General features: G+C 42.9%; 1 protein-coding gene across 5 annotated transcripts in view; it reads right to left on the reverse strand.

The window, feature by feature from the left end:
- chd2 (chromodomain helicase DNA binding protein 2) overlaps positions 1-27,187 on the reverse strand; it is a 39,558-nt gene that overhangs the window by 10,025 nt on the left and 2,346 nt on the right. For 4 of the 5 annotated variants that reach the window (XM_088297897.1, XM_088297899.1, XM_088297898.1 and 1 more), the window contains exons 2-29: positions 24,241-24,472; positions 22,832-22,918; positions 22,417-22,478; positions 21,325-21,444; positions 19,695-19,871; positions 18,464-18,603; positions 15,736-15,961; positions 15,555-15,655; positions 14,557-14,598; positions 14,308-14,483; positions 12,603-12,727; positions 11,569-11,785; positions 11,234-11,323; positions 10,890-11,080; positions 10,601-10,789; positions 8,358-8,520; positions 8,123-8,275; positions 7,676-7,747; positions 7,343-7,492; positions 6,191-6,339; positions 6,022-6,118; positions 5,846-5,938; positions 2,953-3,123; positions 2,236-2,405; positions 2,109-2,150; positions 513-652; positions 308-446; positions 46-196 (exon numbers count right to left, since the gene is read on the reverse strand). In XM_088297897.1, coding sequence (XP_088154023.1) covers positions 46-196; positions 308-446; positions 513-652; positions 2,109-2,150; positions 2,236-2,405; positions 2,953-3,123; positions 5,846-5,938; positions 6,022-6,118; positions 6,191-6,339; positions 7,343-7,492; positions 7,676-7,747; positions 8,123-8,275; positions 8,358-8,520; positions 10,601-10,789; positions 10,890-11,080; positions 11,234-11,323; positions 11,569-11,785; positions 12,603-12,727; positions 14,308-14,483; positions 14,557-14,598; positions 15,555-15,655; positions 15,736-15,961; positions 18,464-18,603; positions 19,695-19,871; positions 21,325-21,444; positions 22,417-22,478; positions 22,832-22,918; positions 24,241-24,472 — 3,865 coding nt within the window. The remainder of the gene's footprint in view (positions 1-45; positions 197-307; positions 447-512; positions 653-2,108; positions 2,151-2,235; positions 2,406-2,952; positions 3,124-5,845; positions 5,939-6,021; positions 6,119-6,190; positions 6,340-7,342; positions 7,493-7,675; positions 7,748-8,122; positions 8,276-8,357; positions 8,521-10,600; positions 10,790-10,889; positions 11,081-11,233; positions 11,324-11,568; positions 11,786-12,602; positions 12,728-14,307; positions 14,484-14,556; positions 14,599-15,554; positions 15,656-15,735; positions 15,962-18,463; positions 18,604-19,694; positions 19,872-21,324; positions 21,445-22,416; positions 22,479-22,831; positions 22,919-24,240; positions 24,473-27,187) is intronic. The other variant, XM_088297902.1, reaches the window with a different exon arrangement.

Consider the following 27,187-nt stretch of genomic DNA (forward strand, 5'->3'; position numbering starts at 1 on the left):
TGATATTGCATCGACAGGGGAGACTCCACTGTTGACTGTACTTACCTTGTCAGAGAGCTTGAGGTCAGGATCGGTCTTGATCAGATCCCAGTTGCTGAATCCGTGTTCATAAATTCCTAATAAGAGCTGAATATCGTCCTCCACATTCCAGTCCACATCAAAGTGGGCCACCTTGACTCTGCATGTGAGCTTGAACCTGTCGGCAAACCGAGCAAAGTCAATCGCACGTGCGGTGCTGCCCCCGCCCGTCCCCCCAGCCACCCCCACCCTGCCCTCCACCGCTTTATGACATCAGTGGCATGCTTACGCGTTCCGCTCGGCCGGATCGGCCGGCACGGCTATGTGCAAGGGCTCAAACTCCTCCTCGTGTTGTATGATGGACTTGGCGTTGACCTGCACTCCTGAAATCTTGATGTTGATTCCTCTCCGTTTGCCGGGACCTTTGGCTGCAACGAGCACATTTTCAGCACGGCAACGGCAAAGCGGCGTTGGCGACAAGCGCGACCGCTTACCTTCCACTGGCTTCTCTCTCAGGTTTTCCTCATGCTCTTGCACCGCCGCCGCGCAGCTGCAGTGAATGAGTTCGCCCAGTCGCTTCAGGTCTGCGATCGACTTGTCCACCAGCTCAGAGTCCCGAGCGATGGCTTCCAACCTGGAGACACGAAAACATGCTTGACATTGCCGGTTAGTCCCAATGAACTTGATGATTGCATTGAATTGTTGGGAAAATTTGTAAGGCGGCGCCTTAAACTTAGTACTTTAGTTTCTTCCGTACATTCATAAATACATTTAACAATATATTGACTTATGTACATGTATATTAGTGGCGAACCGTGCATTTGACACGTCGGCCTTCAATGAAGTCCGACTTCGTCCGACTTGAAGAAATCCCCCTCGTATTACCAACATTTACGACAAATAATAAACAGAAAGACACTTTCACAATACTGAGCGAGTGTTGGACGACTGAGCTTCTCTGGAAAGGTCCGTCTCGAAAATGGCCTCGCAAGCGTATCAGCAATTAAATCCTCACTTTTAACTTCTTCGGCCGTTGTGGTTTAAAAAAAGCAAGAATAGATTTGAGATTTGCGAGCGGTCGCCCGTTACGACTTTTGGGTACGTCGATTCCGCGTAGCGCCGCCCCCTCACGAGTGAGTCGCCAATCACAAATTGCATGAGGATTCTCTGTGACATTATCACAGCTGTAACTCCCTTTCTTTAATGCAGCACTGATGATCTCCTTAAATTGCATCAGCACTCTCTGTGCTTGCGTCGCATCCTCAACATTCATTTGGTGTAGGTGCTATTTGCTACGACCCGGGACAAATTAATGACTTACGTGTGGGTTTTTTTTTTTTCACATACTTTCCCAATAAGGACAAAATTGATTGTGATCACAATAATACTAACTGTCAGCTTTACAGATGCTACATGTGTCCTGCTTAAAGTCTACCACTGAACAGCAGAGAGTAGCAGGCATCTATCTGGGGTAAGGTGTTTATTGAGATTCATTAGGTTTAATTAATGATATAAATTAGGAGGTAAAAAAATAAAAAAGTCAGGGTGTCCCGAACATTTTCCACTTCCAATCCGAGACAGAAATTGCGAGCCTAGATTGATGTCTGATACAATATCAGCAAGAATGTTACATGCTCGAATTATTTTATTTATTTTTTTAGAAGGAATTGTTCGAAAACACTTGATGAAGATGTACAATTAAACTGAATAACAACAGTAGGTATGAGAATATGTGAGCCATTCATTCCAAACATTTGGGTTGCATGGATTCAACGTCAAACCTCAGAATGTTTGAACAAAACAAATTCAAAATAAGGAGAGGATTCTCCAATGGACTGCTGGTCTAGAAGTGCGAACATTTTGGATGTAGTCTGATAAAATCCAACAGTGTTTTTTTTTTTTGGATGATATCGGAACCTGATCTGATATTTGTATTGGATTGGGACACCCCTAAAAAAAGGGCCTTTTTTTTTTTTTTTTTTTTTTTTTTGCGGTGAGCTGCTTATTTATTACCTCGCAATTCGGTGCGACATGACATTTATTAAAATGGAGGGCTGTTTTTATTTTAATTTTTTTAACTATGCATTTACCTTTCAAGTGGAGCTCCAAACTTTTTGTAAGCCTTAATGAACCTGTATTGATGAAGAACACAACAAGTCAAATGGGTCAGCAAGAGCTCCAGAGGAATGTAAACCAAACCCTGACTAAACACCTGACCTGCGTATCTCAGCATCGTTGAAACCCTCCACGTTGTTCTTTCGAGCTCGAGGCCGGCCTCTCTTCTTTGGCTTCTTATCTTCGTCACTGTCGTCAGTCTCGCTGTCAGAGGCCGAAGAGCGCTGCTTGAGCTTGGAGCCCACGTCGCTGTCGCTGTCATTGGCCTGAGCCTGAGAACACAAATACGAAGTCAAGTCAGTTGAAAGGATTCACCCCTGGAAGGCCATCCATCCATCCATCATCTGTACCGCTTCTCCTCACTAGGGTCGCGGGGGGGGTGCTGGAGCCTATCCCAGCTATCTTCAGGCAGTAGGCGGGGGACACCCTGAACGGGTTGCCGGCCAATCGCAGGGCACACAGAATTGAACAACCATTCTCGCTCACACTCATACCTCGGGGCAATTTAGAATGTCCAATCAACCTGTCGTGCATGTTTTTGGAATGTGGGAGAAAACTGGAGTACCCGGAGAAAACCCACGCAGCCACGGGGAGAACATGCAAACTCCACACAGGAAGGCCGGAGGCGGGACCGAACCCACGCCCGATGATGTCTCTCACTGTGAGGCCATCGTGCTAACCAGTCGGCCACCTTGCCGCCCCCCTGGAAGGCCATGTTATTAAAAGGCATGATTGCTGGATTGTTTTTTTTTTTCTTTTCTTTTTTTTTTTGCTTTGAGCGCATCGAGGCAAACTGTTTGATGACGAGCAGATTCTTACCCGCTTGTTGGAGCTCCTGCTTCTGGGCAGCATGAAGAGATCCATTTCCCGCTGCTTTTCCTCCTCCTCAATTTTACGCCGCTGCTCTTCTGGGATGATGTCATCCCATTCACGAGAAGGCTTCTCCTCAAGGACGGGAGCACTCTCCTCCATACTGGAAAAATTGGCCACCTGCAAGTGAATGTTCAAAAAAATAAATCAAATAAAAATAAGAGAAAAACAGAGGTTGGCGTTTAATAGTACACTGGAACCCGGCTTTATGAAATACACGGTGGATGAACAATTCAGTTTGCAAAGTCTTTTTTAAAAATTTTTTAATTACCTCAGTTCTTAGATTATGTTCAGTTCCTGCACATGAGTGCGGAAAAGCTCAATTGTGCAATAAATTATCCCTCAGTATGGGTCCAAAGAAAGTTTGGTTTGGACATAGCTATCATCAGCACTTACTGCAATAATATTAATACATTAAAATTGTGCTACAGATGAACAAAAAGGGACACGTTTAAAAAAAACAAACAAACAAAAAAAAAACCTCTATCCTTGGTGGATGCTGTGCACTGAGAGAGCTGAAACGCTGTCCAGGTTGCAAGAGCTCGTCGGTCAAAGTGTTGGAAATCCCCTTCCCTCTCCTTCTTGCGTTTTAACATGCTGACTTTAATTCGGTGTGACTACACAGGCTTGTTTATATTCGCCATGGATACTGCCCGCCCAAAATGGCCACCTCATCCCACAATGCAATTTGGGACTAGTGGTGAAAGCATTATTTCCCCCAAAAAATGATATCAATCCAAAAATAAAATTAATAAATAAATACAGTATTTTCCGGACTATAAGGTGCACCCGCATATAAACCGCAGCAACTCCCTTTTGGGAAAAAAAAAATAGATATACAGTGAACCCCCGGTTATCGCGGTTAATGGGGACCGAGACCACCCGCGAAACTGAAAATCCGCGAAGTAGCGTCGCACCTTAAAAAAAAAAAATAATAAATAAATAAATTATATATAGCGGCGCACCTTCAAAAATGCTTAAAAAAATATATATTAAAAAAAATATATACGGGTAGAGAGAGAGAGAGTGAACACACTAGAACACTGTTCTACCAAACAATTTACTTACGAACAACCAATCAAAAACAAAACAAACATACAAAAACAAGCAAACACTAACATAATTAGTCCGTCGTTTTGCGCAGGGGCATGAAGAGCTTTACTGCTCCTCTTCGGTTCACTAGATGCACCAAGGGATAAAGAGTGTTTGGGAGGCATCACGAATGGCTCCACAAAACTTTTACACTTAAAAAATTACTGCGAGACAAAGACTAACTAACCGCGACCTATGGCCAGAAGCGTATTGTACATACGTATACGAGATGAGCGTGGACTGATGGGCATCGGGAGAAGCTTGGGCTACTGTAGTGAATTGGCCAATTGACCAATTGCCCGTGGTGCTTACCGTATTGTATGTGCATTTCTTTGCGTTTTAAAATTTTGCAAAATGATGCGCAATTATATACCCCCCTGTATACAGTACACCATATAGAATACGGGTAGAGTGAAATTCATGTTATAACAAAAAAAAATTATTATTAAAACTTATTATTTTTTTATTCCCCAGCCATTATTTTTGTATTTATTCAATTACTTCTTTTTGTATTTATTTAATTACCTCGACTTTTACCTGCTGGTACGCCGTCCGGTGTGCCCTGTGAATGTTATGATCCTCCAGCAGAGCTGGAGGATTGAGCAGGACTCTCCAAACGCAGACATGGTGATAAAGATATTTATTATAATCACAATATAGTCAGTGTAATCAGCGCGTCTCGCAGCACGAGACGATCGCTGGAGGAACGCACACACAGCTGAAAAAACAAAAACACACGCGGCATGACAGGCACGGATCATGACAGTGAAATGAAAGGTGGCATTCTTCATTTATTCATTCATAACTGACAGCCTCGCGCTCCGCCGGTGCCCGGAGAAGGTGCTCCTCTTCGGCTTACTGTGACGCGAGCATGCCCTCCTCCTTGGGAGCTTCCATTCGGTTAAACTTAGGGGCCGTTTGGCACCACCCGTGCCCGGGGAAGCTGCTCATCTACGGCTTAACTGCCACGCACGCCGGCCGGAGCTTTGATACGGTCCGAACCGCGCGAAACGTCGCCACCAATCGTGTCCGTCGCCACCAATCGTGTCCGGGGGAACCTGCTCTTCTTCGTCCACTCTCCTCTTTGGCGCACGCCAGCCGTCTAACCGCTTCAGCGCCCCCGTGTGCCGCTCGGCGAAACTACAATGCCCCCGAATATTTTTTAGACCCGCGAAGCACTGAACCCGCGAAAGGTGAACCGCGAAGTAGCGGGAGTTCACTGTACAAGCCTCACAAGGCCATAAGCCACAGTTTTCTATGTTGGAAAAAAATTAGTTGTTGATTGCACGTACCGAACGATTTTGTACTGTGAAAGCACATAAAGGCACATCCTCAGATTGTAAAAACCGTGCATTTTAACACGGCAACATTTTTGCTCATTAAAACAGAACAGATCCAAGAAAAAAAAAAGAGATTTATTTCACGCATTTTCTTTGCTATAGAGCGCCCCTACTGGTGAAAGAAAAATTCACAGGAAAGCTGCACCGTTGTGTTAGCCGCATGGTTCAAATTCAAGGAAAAAAGGAGCGGCTCATAGTCCGCAAAATATTTTAAATAAATAATACACTCCTTTCTCAATTGTGTCGTATCAATTTTTAACCACGTAAATATATTTTCTGGGGCTGCAACATATTTATTCCACATAAACTACACAGTCAGTGAACAGATTTAATTTGTTTGACTTCCCATTTATAGATATAATGTATCCATGGTAATATATGAAATAATAATAACAAGATCAGATACGCACCTTAAACTGAGACAGCAGTTCATCAGTGGCACTTTGTCCCTGGTCACTTTCTCTCGTTTCGGCCAACCGGAGAATCTCATCAATGTCCATTTCCTGCATGAAAAGACAACACACTGTTTTCATTTCTAAAATGATGAGATATGCGCGCTTTTAGTGCACTCAGGACGACAAACTACCTGAGGTTCAGACTCTTCTCCTTCTGCTTCTTTAAAGAGTTCTTCGGCACCAAACTTGAGGATAGCGGTGAGCTCTTCCTTGTTAAATGGATTCGAACTGGTCGACCAAAGGAAGAGCGCGCGTGATCGTTCACGATAAACATATTCACGTAACTCGAAGAGGTCCTACTTGGTGTTTCCCGAGTTGCTGTCCAGTACAGTCCGGCCGGTGGTGTCCATTCGCTGGATAACCAGATGATCCAAAACCATCTTCTTCTTCGCCCTCTCGATAATGTCCTCCTCAACGGTTCCCTTGGTGACCAATCGATAGATATTCACCTACGGCCGAGACAAAAGCGTGAAGAGACTGCATGCCGCCAGACAGCTTCAAGAAAAAGAAGTGATTGAACACATGATTTGACATGGACTCGACATGCGTAACGTGACAGTCAACTGTAAGTCCATTTGATGGGATGTAGACGGCCCCACTGTCGTTAGGTGTTCCACAGGGTTCAATTTTGGGCCCCTGCTCTTTGCCGCCCCTGGGTTCCATCTTAAGGAAGAATGCTATTTCCTTTCACTGTCGTGTGAATGACAGTCAGATGTACGTCCCGTCCCGCTAAGTCAAAGAATGCCTTGTCTTGAAGGCCACGTTTGTGCTGGCAAGAGGAAATTGCAGCCTGGATGACACTGAACTGCTGGAATTAAAAAATAAATCAATAAATGATGGCGTCGTCTTATCGGAAGCCAACAATTTGGAACTTTGGTTTTAAATCTGAGAGTCATTTGAAATTGGAATGGTAAATTGGTGCTGATGTTAAATCCACCTTTTTTTTTGTATTTATTTTTTTAAACCAACTGTAATCAATGCATTTTTTACATTTTGGCTGGATTACAGTACTGCACTTTATTTGGAAGTCAGCCAGTGCTCCCTCAAGTGCCTCCAGTTGGTCCAAAACGTGCCGCTGGCCTCCTAACCGGAGCTTGGAGGAGGGGGCAAATGCCTCCGATTCTGACCTCCCTTCCCCATTTTAGAATTCATTTGAAGATTCTCTTCCTTGTCTTACAATCGCTATTATCTGTGAATAAAGTGACATGGTCTCGCCCCACCTTACCTCTCTGAACTCCTGGTCAGCAGACCAAACGCTCCTGGAGGTAGCAATGGCATGGCAATTGTGAAAGGGCCATGATTCATTTTCTTCCATGCTGCGTTAGTCGTCAGGAGGTAAATGAGGTAACAGCGTGAAGCGCAGCGGCAAACGAGTGACAGCCAATTGATCACCCTCAAGGTGATGCCGCCACCGCGCAATGCGAGTTGCTCTCAATTTCGGCCGCAGCATACCTGCTTCTTTTGGCCGATCCGATGAGCCCTGGCTTGCGCCTGCAGGTCATTCTGAGGGTTCCAGTCCGAGTCGAAGATGACGACGGTGTCGGCCGAGGCCAAGTTTATCCCCAAGCCTCCGGCTCTCGTGGACAAGAGAAAGCAAAAGTCCTAGGGGAGACGTGACGCTCCGTTAAGAAAAACAAAACTTCCAGGACGGGCTACCGTTGAAGACGCGTGCGAGCAACATCATTTTGACATTCTTCAAAGCACCGTTTTTAGTCAGTCACACAACGTCATGAAGTTTTGAAACGATTGACAAACATCATGACGGGGCGCCAGTCTTGAACATACCTCTGAGCCTTCGGCATTAAAGTGATCCAGTGCTTGCTTTCGAATTTCTCCCTTGATGGAGCCGTCCAATCGCTAAAAATGGAAGAGACAAACAACAGCGTACTTCAGGCAACGTTGACTTCATCTCTATCACAACAAATCGCGTCGGCCAAGCCAAGCGCCCCGCCGGAACGCGGATGCGCTTCCATTTCAAACAAGCCGCCGATATAAATAACCACATGAGGGGAGCAACGGCACTTTTTAAAAAGCACATTGGCATTTTGAATTGACTTTGTGACAGTAAGTTAAAAAAAAAAAAAAAAAAAAAAACAACGCCACAAAAATTTCAGCCTTTCCACACATTTTCCATTTATTTATTTATAGTTCCTTTTTTTTAAATTGCAAATTTTACATGGTTTACAAAATCTCTGTTGCTTCATTCCTAAACGGCAAATAGGGGAATCCTACCTGGAACGGGTAACGCTTCTTGGCAAGGTATTCGGCCAGGATGTCCAACATTCTGACCATCTGCGAAAAAATCAGCACTCTGTTGCCTCGCTCCCTGAGCCGGGTGAGCAGTTTGTCCAGCAGCACCAACTTGCCGCTGCCCCGCACCAGAGCCTAACACACAAAAAGACCGTCGCGTCCACGTTTGATGACGCAACACAGAGTTCAAATGGAAAAGGGCCCATGGGCAAAATACCTGCAGGTGTTCCTGTTGCGACTCGGGCTCTCCCTCCTCGGGCTGCCTGATGAGGAAGCCGTGGTTGCAGCACTTTTTCAGCTCCATAACAATGTTCAGGAAGCCCGAGGAGCTGCCTCGGGTGCCTTTGGAAAGAGCTTTGTAATTCCGCGTTAAAATCCACCTGCAAGGAACACATCAAAAGACGACCACTTACTTATTGCATTCTTAAAGAGGTCAGAGGGTGCTCCAAATTCAGACAATTCAGAATTCAAGTCGTATTTTGGGGAACATGCCGACAGCTCGGTGAATATCTAAAGCAGTGGTGGGCAAAGAACGGCCCGGGGGCCACCTAGGCGGCCGTTATGCTGCTGCACAGAAATGGAATAAGATGCCAACAGAATTGAAGTCTGCCCTGAGTGGAAATGCTTTTAAATGCATTTTCAAAACTTTTGCAAAGTTCTCAAACCTTACATTAAGGTCCTCTAAACCAAAGGCCCCCCAACCACTTTGGACCGGGCCGCACAGATGAAAGAAACAAAAAAAAACTTGTCGTACTAAAGGTTCGTATATTATTTGAGGCTAAAATCTTTTGAAAAGTGACAGGCTTCTCTCCGTTGCGTCCATCTATGATGGACTCGTGGTGAAAAGAAAACTGCGCGCGATCACATTAAGGCAGTGCATCTCAAATAGTGGGACAGCCCCCCCCCCTGCCTTGGCAATGGCTAAGTTCAAAATAAAGTTTAGGAAATAATTCATTGTCATTGATGCCAATGCAGTAGCCTTTGCCCAAAAAGAGTCGCTGCGGCTGATATACAGGTGTGCCTGATAGTCGGGAAATTTTTTAAGTTAGCTGCCGTGGTGGCGTAACTGCTACCTTGACTTCTGTATTCCACCTTTCCGTTTGCTTTATGGCACTTTTAATTGACGTGATATACCGTATATTCCGAACTATAAATCGCAGCTTTTCACATAGTTTGGCCAGGGGTGCAACGTATATTCTGGAGCGACTTATCTGTGGAATCATAAAGCGAAATTTCCTCCAGGGATCAATAAAGCCTTTCTGATAAACACATTAGTATATTCATTCACGTTATTTTCACTTCAAGCCGCAAGAAACGCGGGTGCTCAAGGCCTGTGTGTCTGTTCCCGCTACTTCCATTCCTCTGTCGATTGATCATTTCAACATTGACAGTAAAAGAAAAACAATTGAGAAGGACTGAAGAACAATGACACCGAAAAGAAGATCATATTTTGCAGATTCCAGCCTAGAAATAGTGAAATATGCAGCCGAAAACGGTCATCATCGGAGGTGACGCAGCGGAGGAAGTGGCGCATCGTTTGCCTCCGGAGTCGGCGGAGCAGCTGAGAAGCAACACCGAGGAGGAAGACTTCACTGGATTTAGTGATGTGGCGTGACACTGACAGTTTGTTAAATTTGTCGGCATGTTCTTTATGCTCCAGTAATCGGAATCAATATGTCACGTTAACATACAAGGCATGCTCTCTGATCGTTTTTCAGCCTGTTTTTCTCTATTTCAATTTTATTTTAAATTGACTTTCAAGATGACATGAGTGTTGGTCCTCTGGCATTGGATTTCCTCAATTACATTTCCCCAGAAATGCGACTTGTACTCCAGTGCGACATATACAAGTTGTTTCCTTCTATACTATGCATTTTTTGACAGGCGCGACATATACTCCGGGGCGACGTATAGTGCGAAAAATACGGTAGTTGCCACCAACATCAACACAACGCCATCCCAAAATCATACTCAGTCGCTAATTTTGCACGCTAACAAACCGCTAGCTAATTACGCCGTCATTGTAGGACATGACACTGGACAGCCTCTGGAGTTAGTGGCTAGCAGCTAGCTGTTAGCATTAGCATTAGCAACACTGTACTCAACAATTTTAAATCTTTTTTTTTTTTTTTTTAATTATTATTATTATTATTATTTTAGATATTTTAGGAACCAACTTTTATTTTGTCACTTTTCCATGAAAGTTTTCTGTTCAATGTATGTTTTGTAAGCTACTCTTTTTCTGCTTTTTTTTTTTTTTTGTCAACAGTTGCTTGTTAATGCTTGGAGGTATTGTGCCTTTGCTTGTGTGAAGTACATTGAGTTGCCTTACATATGAAAAAAAAATAATGTAAAAATAAATAAATAAATAAATCAATAAAATGGCCTTGCCTTGCCTTTTGAGTCCGCACATCTCGCTACAATGCAGATCACAACACAGAGACCAATACAGAATCGTACTTGTAAAATTGTTTCTGCTGCGCACTCATGTCAACACGGAGAATCTGCTCCACTTTGGCGGGAAGTGATTTCTCCACGTCCTTTTTGACACGTCGGAGCAGGAAGGGCTCGAGGACTTTGTGAAGACTCTGGTAGCCATTCTCTCGCCCTTTGCCGTGGTCGTCCTCGAAATCTTCCCAAGAGTCAAACCTGAGCGTACAACAGATTTTTTTTTTTTTTTTTTTTTTTTTTTTAAATGGGCACACTCCTTGTTTGTGGGATTTTCAAGAAGGTGAAGTGTGGAACGCACTTATCCGGCATGAGGAAGTGCAGCAGCGACCAAAGCTCTTTGAGCGAGTTCTGCAACGGAGTGCCGGTAATGAGGAGCCTGTGGTTTGACCTGAACTCCATCAAGGTTTTGTACAAGAGGGAATCATCGTTCTTCAGCCGGTGAGCCTCATCAACACCGAGGAATGCCCAGTTGATGTTTCCGAGGACTCCCTAGACAAAACCATTCGAGGTCAGTGATTGCACCCGTCAACACGCATTTTTGGTGTCAAGAAAGTTTCAACGATTGAGGGAAGTTTGACATCGCAGAATCCAAAAAAAAGTCAGTGTGTCTGTGTGAAATTAATTTTAAAAAAAAACACTCACCTTGTCTTTCAGGAGAATTTCATAAGTGGTTAAAAGGGCATTGAAACGGATTCTTTTGGTTTGGTGGTTGACCCACTCGTAGTCGCGGATCTATTGAGAGAAGAAGACAACGAAACAACAATGATCACTCATTAATGATGACTTTAATACAAAAAAAGTACACAACATATTCTCAGCACAACTCCGCCGCACGCTGGAATAAAAACAAAATTAACATCCTTGACGAAAAGGCAGCGGCATCAAAATCACTCTGCAAGCGGCGACGCATTTTGCGTTTGTCCCTTGAAACGTACTTCAAAAAATAAAAAATAAAACGACGACGACGGAGCACCTACCGTTTTTCTGCTCATTACATCACCGAGGTAGACCACCACATTCATGTCGGGGGCCCAGGTGTTAAATTCCCTCTGCCAGGAGGTGAGCGTGGACAGCGGCACCACCACTAAGAAGGGCCCGTAGAGCTGATGCTGGTGGAACAGGCAGGACAGGAAGGAGATGGTCTGGATGGTCTTTCCAAGTCCCATCTCGTCTGCCAGAATGACGCTGTTGCACCTGTGGATAAGGCCGACATCGTTTCTGACACGGCTCCTTCAACGTGGAGATTCGTGACGAAAACATCTCAAGTTTGTGCTAGCGTGTTATTGCAGGTGGTGGATTTAACTATCGTTTTTATTTTATTTATTATTTTTTAGCAAATTCAATTAGCAATCAAACTATTTTTTTTTGGGGGGGGGGTACAATCGTGATCGAAAGATGATTTTTTTTTTAACCTTTCAAGGCCGATAAAAGCTGGTTTATTTTGTCTCTCCCTCCCTCTCGTAGCTCATTGGCCCGCCCACAGCGCCATTGGTTCCTTGTGCAGTGGGTAGCAGCCAATCAGCAGTAAGCTGCCTAGTTGCTTTTTCACTTCAAGCCACACGCACTACGGAAGGCAACTGGCTACTTGCTTTGCCAAAAATTGGAATAAATATCAGTCTGCTTGCAACTTATGACTAAAAGAAAACATTTTTTTTAAAACATTGTAAACATTTTTCTTAGTTTTTTGGGCAACAAATTCCTATCTTCTATTCAAGTTGAAACTTATTTCGATAACTAGAATAACTTTGGTGATTTTTTAAAAAATTTTTAATACCTGAAACATAGCTTTTCTTCAATACGATGTCACTTGGAAAATGCTTGTGTACGTGCCGGATGCATGACGCTGATGCTTTGCTTTTATCGGCATTGTGCCGTTTCGGACCACAGCAACCGAATCAATCGAAAAGGAACGGCGGTCTGTGTTCTTTGACTTGAGCGCACGCCTTTGAGCATTTGAACTCCTCATACAATGCCGTTTTGAACATTCCTCTGCATTTTAAAAGCACACTACCTGCACCAGGAGTGAGCGAGCCAGTTGAGACCAGCCAGTTGATAGTCTCTCAGTTCCAAGTTTTCGTCTCCAATATACGCGGGCTGTTTTTTCAGAGCGACAAATCTTGGCCTTTGCTTCAACACCTAAAAAAAACAGAGGAACAAAACGGTAGAGAAGGCCACTCTGGAACCAAAGATCTGTTGCACGTTTCAAACCCGCCTCGGAACACTGTTCCGATTCTCCGTTCTGTCCGGGGAAAAACATGCGACCTGTGACGTCCGAAGCAATTTAATTCTTTCAATGAACTCGAGTAAATCCTAAAAAGAAACCGTCTAAATCCGAAGACTGTGGAAAAAATAATATTCTTAAATGAATACAAATCTTTGAAATGCATACACTTTACCCATGCCATCATTTTTGTGACTTTGTGTATAAAGAAATGTTTATACTTTAGTGTGTGAATATATGAGTCGTGTTTTTTTTCAGCATAACATTGTTTCACCCTTTTGTTTACTAGACTTCACAACATTTCGTAGCTCGACATTAAACAAGGTATGAGCCATTAGCTTCATTTCTTTTTTATTTACACAAAAACTGCCACAGAACTAGATATCCAATCATTGTTTCTGTGTGCGTGTGTGTGTGTACACACGAATGCTTTTCTGTCAAAAAGCCTCTGTAGTATTTGACTGCAGTTCTAGTTTTTCACCACCAGCTGAAGCTTTGAAGCTTCAAAGCATTTTGAAGCGATTGCGTCAAATGGTTCAGTGGTTCATAAAAACGTAATTTGCCCATCACTACGAAACGGAACATGAAGCAGTGTGTCTCTGTCAAATCAGACTGTTCACTGTTTCTGCTGTATCCTGTAAATGTGTTAGCAGTGGCGGACTGTGCATTTCACACGCAGGCCTTCAGTGAAGTCCTGCTTAGTCCGACTTGACTCAATCCCCCTCATATTGCCAACATTTATGACACCACGGCTGGAGAAAGAATACACAGACGAACACTTACGCATTACTGAGTGAGTGTTGGATGACTTAGCTTCTCGTGAAAGGTCCGTCCAGAAAATGGCCACGCAAGGGCATCTGCAATTAAATCCGCACATTTCCCTCCTTCCGCCATTGCGGTTTAAAAAAAGCAAGAATAGATTTGAGATTTTTGAACGGTCTGCGGCTTTTTCTGGTGTGTTGATTCCGCATTGCGCTGCCCCCTGACGAGTGAGTAGCCAATCGCAAAATGCGTTCGTCACCTTCAACGTGAGGCCCGCGAGAAGGCCTCACTGTCCTCAACTCGTGATCTGATTGGCTACTGCAACTGTCCGTTAACTGTAAACACCCCCCGGCACACACACAGAAGAGACGCCCGCACGATTGTGTCTGAAGTCCTCATTTGAATAGTGTATTATGAAATCTGCCAGGCAACACGAGCTAACTGAATTCTAATTGGATACAAACTCTAACCTACAAATTCAACACTAGCATATAATATGACATCAATGGGAAGACTATTTTTTTTTCTTGCTTTTGTTAGGTCAGCAGAGAAGGCCTTGACCGCCCACCACTGTGTGTTAGTATCATTCTTTGTTCTTGAATTATTGCTACTTTATGTTATACTCGATGTGCGAAGTATTTTGTTACAGCTGCAGCTGTTGTGAAGTGCGCGCTAAAAATACAATTGTATTGTATTGAAGTGTAACCAACACGAGTGGCGGTTGGAGTGGCACCTTGCAGTCTTTTGAGGGGACCGTTTTGCTAGAATTGCGGTTCAAGAAGCCGTCTATGCAGTGCTGAAACTTCTTCATGACCAGTGCGCCGTCCTCCCAGCTGCACTCAGAGTACGGGAGGCCCATCCACTTGCAGAGGTACTCGGGTTCATTGGACGACGTCTTGTGACTGTGAGCTGGAAGAGCAAATACGTTTAAGCGAGTGCGCTCTCCCGTCGAGTTCAATCGTGAAAAGATTGATTTGCTTACATGGGAAGTCAGAGGATCCGTGTGTTTTTCCTGTTTTGGTTGCTGGTGATGACAAATGCAATTAATATGGAGTTGTACCCCCAAAAAAAAAAAAAAAATCCAACTTTTTAAAGCGCATGTCACAACAGCTGGAGCTGGAACAAAAGCGCTTTCCATATGGTGTCATATAAATTAGCGGGAAATTAGAACACAAATTAAAAGACAAACAATAGAAAACAGAAGAAGCGACAGTCTCGTGTTGAGTCGAAAGCTAAAGAATCAAAATATGTCTTCAAGCAAGTTTGAAAAGTGGACAGAGAAGGGGCGGGGCTTGCCCAACATTTAACGGGAGCTCATTCCATAGGGAAGGACCGGCAACAGTAAAGGCACGATCCCCTCCCCTCTGAGGGTGCGTTTAGTCCTCAGCACCTCCAGCGGCATTTGGTCTGCAGACCAGCGGCAGCGGGCAGTTGCGTAGCTCCGTAGGCGCTCAGAGAGGTACGCCGGGGCGAGCCCATTTCAAGACGAACAGAAGTATCTTAAAGCCAACTCGAAAGTGCACTGGGAGTCAGTGAAGAGAATTCAGAATTGGGGTGATGTGCTCCCTCTTCCGAGCTCCAGTTCGAAGGCCAGCGGCAGCATTTTGGAGCAACTGGAGACGCTTGAGGGAGGACCGGCTGACTCCAAAGTAAAGTGCATTGCAGTCATCTTGCCTAGTTGTAACGAACGCATGGATTAAAGTTTCGAAGTGCTGCCGGAAAAGAAGGGGATTCACTTCACCAGCTGCCTAAAATGAAAGAAGTTGGATCGAACAACAGCACTGATTTGCTGATCTAATTTCAAATCACTGTCCAGTTTAAAAGCCAAATTTGAGACTGTTGGCTTTCGATGAGCTGCCAGGGGTCAAGGGTCAACAGGGTTTGACAGTAGAAGAGCCACTGGGACCGAACATCCTAACTTCTGTCTTCTTTTCATTGAAATTGAAGAAACATTTGCACCGTGACTGGCTCAGCTCTTACCGATGACGCGCTCCACAAACTGGAACTGCTTGTTCAAGTCAGCAATGAGCTCCAGCTGGCAGTTGTGGAACTCCACATCCTCAGGCGACGCCCGCCTCAACCTAAAACATTCGGAGGAATTTGTTTTGTAAAATCACACGTCATCTACTATTCCAGTTGAGTCGAGTAAAACAATTTTCACCATGCGCTGAGTTCTTCATTTTTCTTTTTGAAGTTGTCCAGCTTCTTTAAGCCCTTGACCTTCTGCTGCGTCAGCGAGTCCAAGCTCTCCCACGTGTTGTGGATGTAAGACCAGCCCTTCCACTTGACCAGATACTGCGTTTCTCCTTCGTCGTTTGCGGGCTCAAAACCTTCGCACGGGTCGCCGTTCTCCTCGACGGCGTACATGGTGGTGGGAGCACCCGTCGCTACGATTCCCAAAGAAAAGGAGAAGAAAAATCACATTTCCATGTGAGCCCCGTCTACAAAGCAGGGTAGAACACTCACTGATGGCATCCCTAAAGAGCGCGGCGAGATAAACGTCCATTGTGGTGTTACCAACAGCCGCGCAAAAAATAAATTCATGAACAAAAAATGTTTGACGTCATTTTTTCCCCCTCTGTTAAATATCTTAGCTGGTTAAGTTTGTGTAAATTCACCAGAAACTTAAGGCCGTCAACCATTCTGAGAAACGCACACACAACTCTGAATCATTTTCACATTTTTGATGAATCGAACACCCTATGAAAGTTGAGCTGAGATTCAAGTGCGAGCCAGGCCTGCTCATTGGGCCGGGGCGATACGACCTCAAATCAATTATCACGATAAATTGAGCAAATTTACCACAATAACGAGAAATGCACGATAAACAGCCTGGAAGCAAAATGCTGAATATAATGTCAAAAATGTCAAGGCAAGCCAAATAAGCAAGTGTGCATCATCAGGAAAATGTGCCGTCTCGGGTACTCTTGTCGTCTTTGTCATGCACAGTCAGGCTCAAACGGGGGCAGGAAATTGCAACTCAACCACAAGGCGGACGTGGATGCAAAATGCTTGACATGTCTAAGCTCCCGTCCCGATGCTGTCCATATCGGGAAGTACGGTTGGCGAAAAAATATTTGCGTTCCTCTTGCCGGCTCCTTTCATGAGGCGTTTCAATTCCGTGCGCTCCACTCGAGCTAGAGGAGCTATATTTATATGTATTTTCTAGTTAATTATTTAATCTTGAATTAATCAAATTCAAATATATGTCATTCAATGATTGTTGTATTGCACTGGAGAGGGGGAGCTCTCTAATCTCGTTGCACACTGAGTACAATGACAAAGAAAAGGGGCTTTCTGATTCTGATATCTTTAGCTTTGTGCTAGGCTATAGCGTCCACCTCTGAGACGTTCTCTCGAACGGGATCGCCTCCGTGATGGGCTGTTGTCACTTGTCCAACCTTGCTTCTCACTTTGAACTTTTAGCGCAAGTTCCAAGTCGACAGCATGGTTGTGTTGTGGTTGGTGAAAAGGAAAAGGTTGGACGCGCTGTTTCGGGTGCTTACGACGCACTTTGCAGTTTGTGTTCTTTGGCTCAAACATCGTCTGTCTAATTTCTTTTCTTTTCTTTTTTTTTTTTTTTTAAACACCGAATTTACCGACATGGGCAACATGATGTCGGTCATTTATTGCCCAGCCCAACCCGCTAACCACTCCCACTCCACCGCGCAGCCTGCAATGCCTTGACTGACCAAGTCATTTAAATAATAAATTCATCAGCCAATTATTTTAGCAATTCATCGATAAATCGGATTTAAAAATGTTTAAAAATGCATGTCCATGCCTTTACTGAAAAACAAACACTATTTCAAATTGACAAATGGAAAAAACGCACAAAGAAATGAATTATGATTCACGCACTGGTTAGGTCGGTAACATGGAAGAGAATTGGCAAACACGTTGATCATTGTTCTTCAAAGCAATAAAATCACATTTGCAAGCAGCGTGAAATTATTTGATGTGACTTCAACACAAATATGATCCGTCTGCTTTCACAAAGGACGACAGAAATCGGAGAATATTTCCTGTTGAGACGGTGACATATGTTGGGGAATTTTCAATTAACCAAGGACTCGTTACGATTAATCGATTAGCAAAATAATTAACCATTCATTTGCCAACCGATTAGCTGTCCATTAACCGCTACAAATCAACTTTCACCATTGAAATGAATGGAAATGCCAAAAATCCGTTACAGTACTCCGTAAAACGCCAAACAAAAGATTTTGGAAAATGTTTTTTTTACATGAAAAATTGCACTCTACAGCATTGTACTTTATATAATTGTACAATGCAATACAACTTTATTTATATGGCGCATTTCACAACAGCAACTTCAGTTGCTTATTTTGGCACTAAATTGCTTCTTCATGCATGAAGGAAGTTTGACAAAACGTCGAGGAAGCAGCCGCCTCCATAATAGTGTTCATTTTTTTCTTCAGGTATTACTAATGTCGACCATAATATGTGCATGTCACAGCGTAGACTAAACATTTTCCAGCTTTGCATTTTTCTCCTTTGAATTTACTTCAATCAAACGTGCACTTTGGCTGCACAACTAAAATGTGTTGAACTTCAATATACTGTGACTGACGAGCGCAATCCTACTATGCCGCAAATGTGTTTAATTGCATTTTTTTCCCCATAAATCTATTGGCAACGCGATATGCACACAGAATATGGTCAAAACTCCTAAATAGGCTGGAGGAATATTAGTAGTTAACCCGTCTATGGCATTGTGCATTAGCATTAAGCTAGCAAATGCTGGCAACTCAGCACCCAAAAAAATAAATAAATAAATAATTTGACGGCTGATATTTTGAAAACTCTTGCGTCGAGGCACTCGTCGATATAACGCTACGTATCATTTCCAACGGGTTTGTTATCACCTCCTTTTTTGCCGATCCTGGTGTCCATGACTTTCTCGATTGTCTCGCTGTCGTCATCCTGCTGCTCCTCACACGCGTCGCCCGTCATTTCAATCAGGTCGTCAGAGTCCGTTTCAAAGTCATGTTGGTCTTCTTTATAGCTGCGTTAAGGAAACGGCACATATGACAGATGCTGACAACTGCGATTGGGCACTCACAGATTCAACTACTGGCAGATTTATCCTTTGTTATTGGCTGACAAACTCACTGATTCACTGTTTTTATGTCTAATGTAGGGCTGTGACGATAATTTGATATATGTATCGCGATAGTTAGGCGATTGATATCAATAGAAAATGGTATTGATAACTTGTTGATCGGAGGGGAAAAAAACTCGTCAACAAACTTCCTCCCATTTAGGAAATACAACCCGCGGCTCACGCGTGCGCCGCTGAGCTCGCGTGACTCAAAACACACAAACTAACAAACAAAAAAAACAAGCGGCAAAAGGTCAACTTTCCGGCCGACCTGAAAAAGTGGCCCTGAGTTCCGTCACACGGGAGCTTCGGAAGAGAGGCCGGCGTGAGCAATAGTTAAGCCGATGACACTCAAGTTAGTTCAATTTTTAAAATTAACTTTTGAAATGAGTCTATTTCAAGAAGAGACTCCGAGCATTAACTTGTTTAAATAATTGTGCATTTAATTTAGACCGAACAGAGTGTTTGACTTTTTGTCCAGTTCATTTTGAAGGTTAAATGTTACATTTTAAAATAAAAGTTTTTTTTTTCGATAGTAAACAGAAATTAAAAAAATATCATAATTATAATCAAAAAAATAATAATAATAATAAAATAAAAAATAAAAATAAACGATAATTCGATGTATATATATATATCGATATCGGCAATATGACATACTTGCATCACGATATTATTTTCAGCCATATCGCCCAGCCCTGGTCTAATGTAAATAAATTGCTTGGACACCAAATGGCGCCATGTTGGCACCTCTGCTGAACTGAGAGGAGGCGCTTTATTTCGTCAGATATTTGTCCGTCAGGAAGCCGTGTATTGCCATCATCTTTTGGCCTCTACAGACAATTGAAAACCTTTTTGTGAGGCTTTCAATTATTGGCAGATTTTTGCTCAAGCGGGGGGTTCCCTGGAAACTGTGCACTGATCAACAATGCTGGATGACAGTCATGTTTGTAGCAATGCCGCCAGCAGCCTTAAAAAAAGAAATAAATAAAAACCTTTTGACTTTAGTAGCCCCTCTTCGACGAGTTTGTCTCTTTGGAGTGTCATCATCGTCATCATCCTCGTCATTGTCATCTTCGTCGTCGTCATCCTCGTCCTCGGGAGACGATTCCTGTCTCCTGGATTTCCTTGCTTTTTGGGACGGTTTTTTGTTTGATGATTTTGTCTGGGGTCTGCCAAAGAGCCAAAAGAAAGGGAAGAGGGGTCGGGTCGATCCACTTTAGAGGCCAGAACAAACTTTACACAAACAATTTCAAATGTCTTCTTTAAAGCAGGAGCGGAAAACATCTTTTACTCAAAGTGTAGCTTTCGATGTCCAGAAGAAATTTGGGAGAAAATACTGCGGCCCATATCGAGCCAGTGAGACGAATTCTCCAGTAAGCTTAGTGCTAGCTAACTGGTACGACTGCATGCGGATGGATTTAAAACTGAACAAAAAGAAAAAAAAACACAGTGGACGAGAGATGCTGGTGGTTTATGGAAGTTGTTTTCAACAAAAAAGAAAAACATTTTTATAGGATGATGCAACCTGCATTCATGTGCCGGTCAGTGGACATTCCAGAAAGTAGAGCACAGACTCACAGCCAAAAATCTGCATTCGGTACTCGTGTTGACATTTACGAGCGAGAAACAAATCAATCCCTTCTTGTACATGATCCGAAAACTGCTTATATTCTGACGAAAGAGAAATTAGATACTTAATGCCCTCTGCATTGAACCGGAATGCAACACGTTTGCATTTTTTGGGATGAACTCATTCACTGCCATTGACGGGTATACACGTCAAAACGCGCATTCATTTTACCTGGGCTGGTGCTTACTTGGACTTCCAGGATCCTTCGCCGTCCGCTGGCTAACGGTACACTTCACCGTGTTTATTGTCTAAATTGTGTCGTACCAGCGAGCTGGCGCTAAGCTAACCTGTCGTCTCCGGTCCGTTGTTGGTTTTAGTTGAGGACGGGGTCCTGCGTGGCTTACCAATGACGTCACGCTTTAATCATGTATTTCTCAAATATATTTCTTAGCCTCTGGTTTTTTTTTTTGTTTTGTTTTAAACCCTGCTTGTTCAATTTTTTCTATTATTCTCTCTCTTTCTTTCTTTCAATTTTTGTTTTTATCTTGATTTGTTCAACAAATGAATCAATCAACCAAAAACGCATTTCATAAACACAATTCCAAAATTATACTTGACAGCAAGTCGTTTATAAAAACTTGAGAAAGAACTGCCCACCCTCACAAAACCTCATTAGTATCCTTCCATTATAGCAATAGCTTTGATTGTTTTTAATGGTAGAATGGCATTTTCTGTCATGTTTGTAAATGTCGCTGTACAATGGGAAGAAAATCGCAAATTAAATTTAAATGGCAATAACATTTATCCCTAAAATCGTACAGCCCTAGTCACTGGCGATTCGTGCTTAGCTCAAAAAGTTCCCAAATTAAGTGAATATGTCAGGATTTTGCGTCTGGGGTTTGATGTGTTTTTGAAATTGCAAAGTATAGAGGGGATCAAATGTTCCCACTCCTGCTTTATGTCACCCATGCAACAGAAAAAAAAAAAAGGGGGGGGGGATGAGGATGACCAGCGGGTCGCTGTCTGAAGGCCAGGCCTCGCTAAGCTCTTACCTTCTTGCAGGAAGTCGTCTGGATCTAACTTTTTTCTCTTCCTGCTCACTGTCTGTACTGCCAGAAGCTTCCTCCTCCTCATCATCATCATCATCATCATCATCATCATCATTCCAGATACTTTACAACAAAGAGATGCCACAAGTTCACCCACGCGGCCCATCAGCGCCGTTTTACGTTGACGCATTGCAAGCTTGTCATTTTGCCGGCAGTTCACAACAATTGGAGAGAACATCATCACCTGGCTGACTGCGATCAAACTTGGCCAACAGATACCCACTTCAGAATGAGAACACATAACGACCAATACACAATATGAACTCTAGGGCTGGGTATCGATACATATTTCCAAAATGGATTCGATTCGATACACGAGGGTCCGATTTGATTTTCGACTCGTGATTCACTTTGATTGATTTTAGATTCAATGAACGATTTCACGCAGCACCACTTTTCTCAGTAGACCCAATGTTGCAATTAGTACAAACTGCTTGCTGTAACTTGCCACGTTAGTAAATAATATTCACATTTACATTACGAATTGAAGCCAATGCAGTTACAAGAATCATGTACGTTTTATGTAACGTGACCTGATCGAAACAATAAATACATCAATCTGCCTTCATGCTTGTTGATGCTGACTTCACCGCTTCCGCCATTTTGTTATTGATGCGCTACTCTTGCGTAGTGAAGTCAGGTGAATTTATGGGATTTGGAAAAAGACAAAGTATCGATATATGGTTTTATGACTCGATATCGATATTTATTTATTTAATTTCATATCATTATTTAAACTTTAATGTCATTGATATATAGAATTCAATTTAAATTTTCAATTACATTTTATTTAATTTCTATATTCAATTAAATTATTTGTTATATTGCTCTCCAATCGCGGTGCACACTGAGTACAATAACAATAAAAGCCATTCTGATTCTGAAAAAGAAAAACAATTCAAATCAACATATCGTTTTTTTGGGGGGGGTTTTTTACGGAGCCCTAATGAACACAAACTGAAAAAGCGGTGAAAAGGAATCAAGGACATTGTGACTGCAATGAAATGGAATGAGAAAATCTGCCAAAATACTCACTCCCTCTTTTTCACGCGGGAGCTTTTTCTTTTGGGACTTTCACTTTCTGAGTCGCTGCTACCCTGTGTAAAAAAAAATAATAAAACAAACAAATAAAAAATAAATAAAAAAACAAACAAAAACGAAAATCAGCATTTATTTCAAGTACCCAACCATTTTTTCAGGGGGGGGTCTACACCAGGGGGTCCTCAATTTACAAGCGCACAACAAACTACTTGTAACTTGCGTCGCGGTGTTCGATGAACTCGACCCACGCTGACAGACTCACTATTTGCTTTGTTTTCTACATATGGCCGGGAAATGCTTTTCATAAATGTCTGCCTTAAGGACTGCATTCGCGCACAAGTTTGCATTACGTGCGGCCGTCATAAACAGAGGACCACCTGTCGTGTTTGTCCGGTCTCTTGTGTTTTACCCCAGCGCCGATGTTCAGGCGAGATGGCTCTTGTCTACTGCGATTTGACCTTCTGACTCCGTACACGTCTGGGTGTTCCTCCCACATCTGCAAATAAGATCATAACGAATAAGTAACATGCCGTAAAGAGGAGAGGATTGTTTGGGGTGCTCCAAACTTGTTTTTGTCACGGGCCACCTTGTAGTTACGGTAGAAGTTGCTGTCATGACTGTGAACCCAAATAAATTGCCTTTTGTTGTCACATACACACAATCCAACAAATTGGTGAACATCTAGTTATAAGGTCTCCAAGGAAGGATTGGTAAATGCTAGCGATAGACGGATATGCTTCTTTCACGATATCGATTGTTAGTAGTCACGGGGGGCCAAAAACCGATTTTCATTTGTTCAAGAAATGGCTAAAATGGTGTCAAAATTTTGAAAAACAGCAACTCCAAAACTTGACATCGAGGAGAGGGTCCACACATTCAAGTTCCTGAGAGTGCAGATCACCGATGACCTCTTGTGGACACACAACACCACAGCAGTGATAAAGAAGGTCCACCAGCGTCTGCACTTCCTGAGAGTCCTCAGGAAATTCAACCTGGACAGGAAGCTGCTGCTGGCCTTCTCCCACTCGCCCATCGAGAGCCTGCTGACGTACTGCGTCTCCACCTGGTACGGCGGCTGCACTGAGGCGGACAGAGTGAGGCTCCAGAGGACAGTCAAAACAGCGCAAAGGATTATTGGCTGCTCTCCCCCCTCCCTGTCGGACATCTATACCGCCCGGTGCCTCAGCCGAGCTCACACCTGTTCGACCTGTTGCCCTCTGGCAGGCGCTACAGGTGCATCAAGACAAAGACAAACAGACTGAAAAACAGTTCTTCCTGCTGAACTCTCATGCACCTACCCTAGCCTTGCAGAACAGCGACATTATTTGTTTGATTGATTTCATTTCATATTTATTTCCTATCTCATTATTTAATCTTTAATTAATTGAATTGAAATTTTTAATAAAAGTATTTGTTCGATTGCACTGGAGAGGGGAGCTCTCCAATCTCGTTGTTCACTGAGTATAATGACAACAAAGAACATTCGGACTCTGATTCTGATTGTGATTAAGTTTAGTTGAGGTTTAAATGGTGGCACAGGCGCCAACTTCAATTTAACAGAAGCTTGAATGCTCGGTGAATTCGCCCACTTCTAAGAGGGTGTGCACACTTTTGAAAACATTATTTCAGGTATTTAATTGCCTCTCAAAAGCCCTTTTTTTTTAATTGCGCTTCACAGATTAACGGTGGAAAAAGTTTAGAAATATTCATTTTGGTCCGATTTTTTTTAATATCATAAAAACCTAACATTTGGTCAGTTTTTGCTTTTGTATACACCACAACTGTAGTTGTTGAGTACAAAGATGCGAGCGTCTTCACCTTCTTGACATCAGCGAGACGTTCCTTCTTCTTCACTGGCTTGTCTTTGTGATCGCTGCTTGCCTGCCTTTTGGACTCGGCAGACTCGCTCCCGCTCCCCGAGCGACTCTCCGACCCCGACGAGCTATTGGAAACCGACCGGCGGGGCCGTCGCCTCTCGCTGCCGTGCTCGCTCTCAGATTGACTCCCCGACTCCGATGCGGAGTGGTTGGATTCTTCCGAGGCCGAATTGCTGCGGGGACAAGAGCACGGCCCTTTTCAAATTGCATGTTTTGTTCACATCCTGGTCTTTTGCATGCAATGATGGTAAATTAATCAACTATTTGGAGATTAAAAATCAGGTCGACTTTTTTTTTTTTGCGACATCATTGCTTGCACCAGCCAACTAGGAACAGAGTGGAGGTAGTTTTCAATAGCGACTTAAAAAAATAAAATAAAAATACATGTAAGAATCATTCAATATTGTTTTATGTACAACAAGAAAGGAAGAATTAATGACGCTGAACATTGCCTTTAAATGTTAACAAAGTGATTATTGATACACATGGTGAAAACGTTTGACCAAATGTACATGCTCCAAGGCACAAAAGAGAAAAACAAACACAAAATAAATGGGTGCAAGTTTCCGAAATAACAAAAGAGCGTAAAAGAGCTAGAAGGGGGATATGTTACTACTCATTTCTTTAACAGTTTATTACGCTAAATTGTTGAACATGTAAAATATGTTTACAAGGCATTAAGAATGTTGAAGTATTTTCTTATTACAGCACTATCTTGACTTGAGAACGCCCCAATTTAAGAGCTTTTGGAGGAACACAAAAATCACCTTGATTTTTTTTTTTTTCTTAGTGTCGGAGCCAAAATTTGAGGTACGAGCAAGCTTCAGATAAGCCGTGACTCAAGAAACGTGACAAAGTAATTGCGCAACTCAAATGGAATAAACAGAGTTTTCAGACAAATTTGCAAACTGTGCACCCTGCTATTCACGTGAGACGGGCAGTTACAGAGCATGAAAGTCATTCACTTTTTTTTTTTGATTATTAGTCCTCAGTAAAACTTGTATGGCTGCCAAAAAAGTGAAAGGCGCAAGTAATTGTGCTCCTCAGAAGCCATGTGAAGGGTCAAAGCCTTTTTCACGGCACTTAGCACAGATCAGTTTGCATCGCACCCAAATTGAAAAAGTCAAAATTCTGAATCATCTTTATTGCTAAATGAAATGAAGAACACAAGGAATTTGTATTTGCTAGTTTAAGCCACTCTACGAGTACCAGTGGCGCAAAAAGTAAGTACGTTTGCAGCATAAGCGGCGCATAAGGGCGCCAAAGCAATGGGAGGAAAATAATTTTGAGTAACCAATTTACGGCTATGGTTTGTTCTCATCACGAATACTAATAGAGGCACGTCACTGATAGGCGCCCCTCTGCTCCGTGACTGTCACCGGCGCGCCGTGGCATGATATAAAGTCAGTGGCTGTGTCTGTGTGTGTCTAAAAAGAACCAGCACATTTGAACAAGGTCCTTAAGACAGGAAAATTCCCAGAGATGCTTCTTGATAGTATTTCAGATTGCAATCATAACCCTTTTCCACCACTGTATCCGATGAGTCTGACACTGATCAGATGCAGTGTCTAATTAGTAACTTATTAATAAAAAATAAATAAATATAGATTGATTAAGCCAATCACCAAGTGTAAAATGAAACATTCAATAAAAGTTTGAAATAAGAGAGTTATATCCCCCCCAAATTTGTATTTATCGGCTGCATGAATTATTAGTTTTGTTTTGGGGTTTTTTTTGGGGGGGGGGGGGGCGCCTGTTATGTGTCTGCATACCCTGCAGAAAGTAGGTAGTTGAGCCCCTGACTAGTACTATAGCAAATTAGCCACAATAACAGGATTTTAGGACATAAACACACAGGTACAGCATGATTGATTTAATTATGGAGTCAGCATGTATGACGACATCTCAAAGCACCCAGAAGGGAAGATGGTGGCAGAGTGATTTCGGAATGACACCAGTAATAGGTTTGGGGGATCGAGTTGAAAACAGGATGGATAAAATGAGAGAAACGGTTATTCATGCAGTGCCTGGCGCAGTGTCCAAAGTCCTAGGACATAAGAAAATGTCATATATGGTAATGAGAAAAAAAACAGCACATCAACTACATAGAGACGTTGAATTTCCACTTCCGTTCAAGTTCTCAAAACAAGCGATTTTTTTAAGTCTTCAATTTGACCATAAAATACATTTCAGCATAGCTACAATTACTTCACTTTTTCACATCTCCGCCTCCTTAAAAGTAAAAACTAGTAGGAACATTATCCTTAAGGGTGTCGAGGGAAAAAACTAAACAAAATGAACCCTGTAACATGAGTCTGCTGTCATTCCACGCTCGAACACACGAGGGCGCCATCCAACAATAAATTAAAAGCTCTAAAATGAAAGTTTCATCATCGAATTCTCTGCCTTTGAGCATTCAAATCATTCTCAACATTATTTTTTAATCTAACAATTACAAATAGTGTAGCTGCGGCCGTGGTAGCTGTACATAAATGCTGCGCGACCGCGTGCGATAACCTAACACGGAAGAAGAAAGTGACTTCCCCTTTGAGCGACTGACAATGAGGGTGGGACGACTGATAAAATATTGAGTTTCCATTGGTCATTGCGTTGCTACGTGACAAATCAGCCAATCGCGGTTGCTTCGGTACGAATGCGGGAATGACCACTTCCGGTTTGTGAGCCTTGCACGCAACGAGTGAGCGAACTCGGGTCAGCAATACAGGGACAGAACGGGCCATTTGGAGAGGTCAAACAATGTATCATTTCGACAGGTTCATTGTTACGCATTTCTTGTGACCGTGCCCGATGCGTTCCCACAATGGTAATGTGTAAAGAAGAGGCAGTTTGGCACCAAACGAGAATAAACTCAGTTTAATGTTAAACCA

This window comes from Idiotropiscis lumnitzeri, chromosome 6 (assembly GCF_059441095.1).
Source record: "Idiotropiscis lumnitzeri isolate Australia: NSW breed Sydney's pygmy pipehorse chromosome 6, RoL_Ilum_1.0, whole genome shotgun sequence".
NCBI classification, from domain to species: domain Eukaryota; kingdom Metazoa; phylum Chordata; class Actinopteri; order Syngnathiformes; family Syngnathidae; genus Idiotropiscis; species Idiotropiscis lumnitzeri.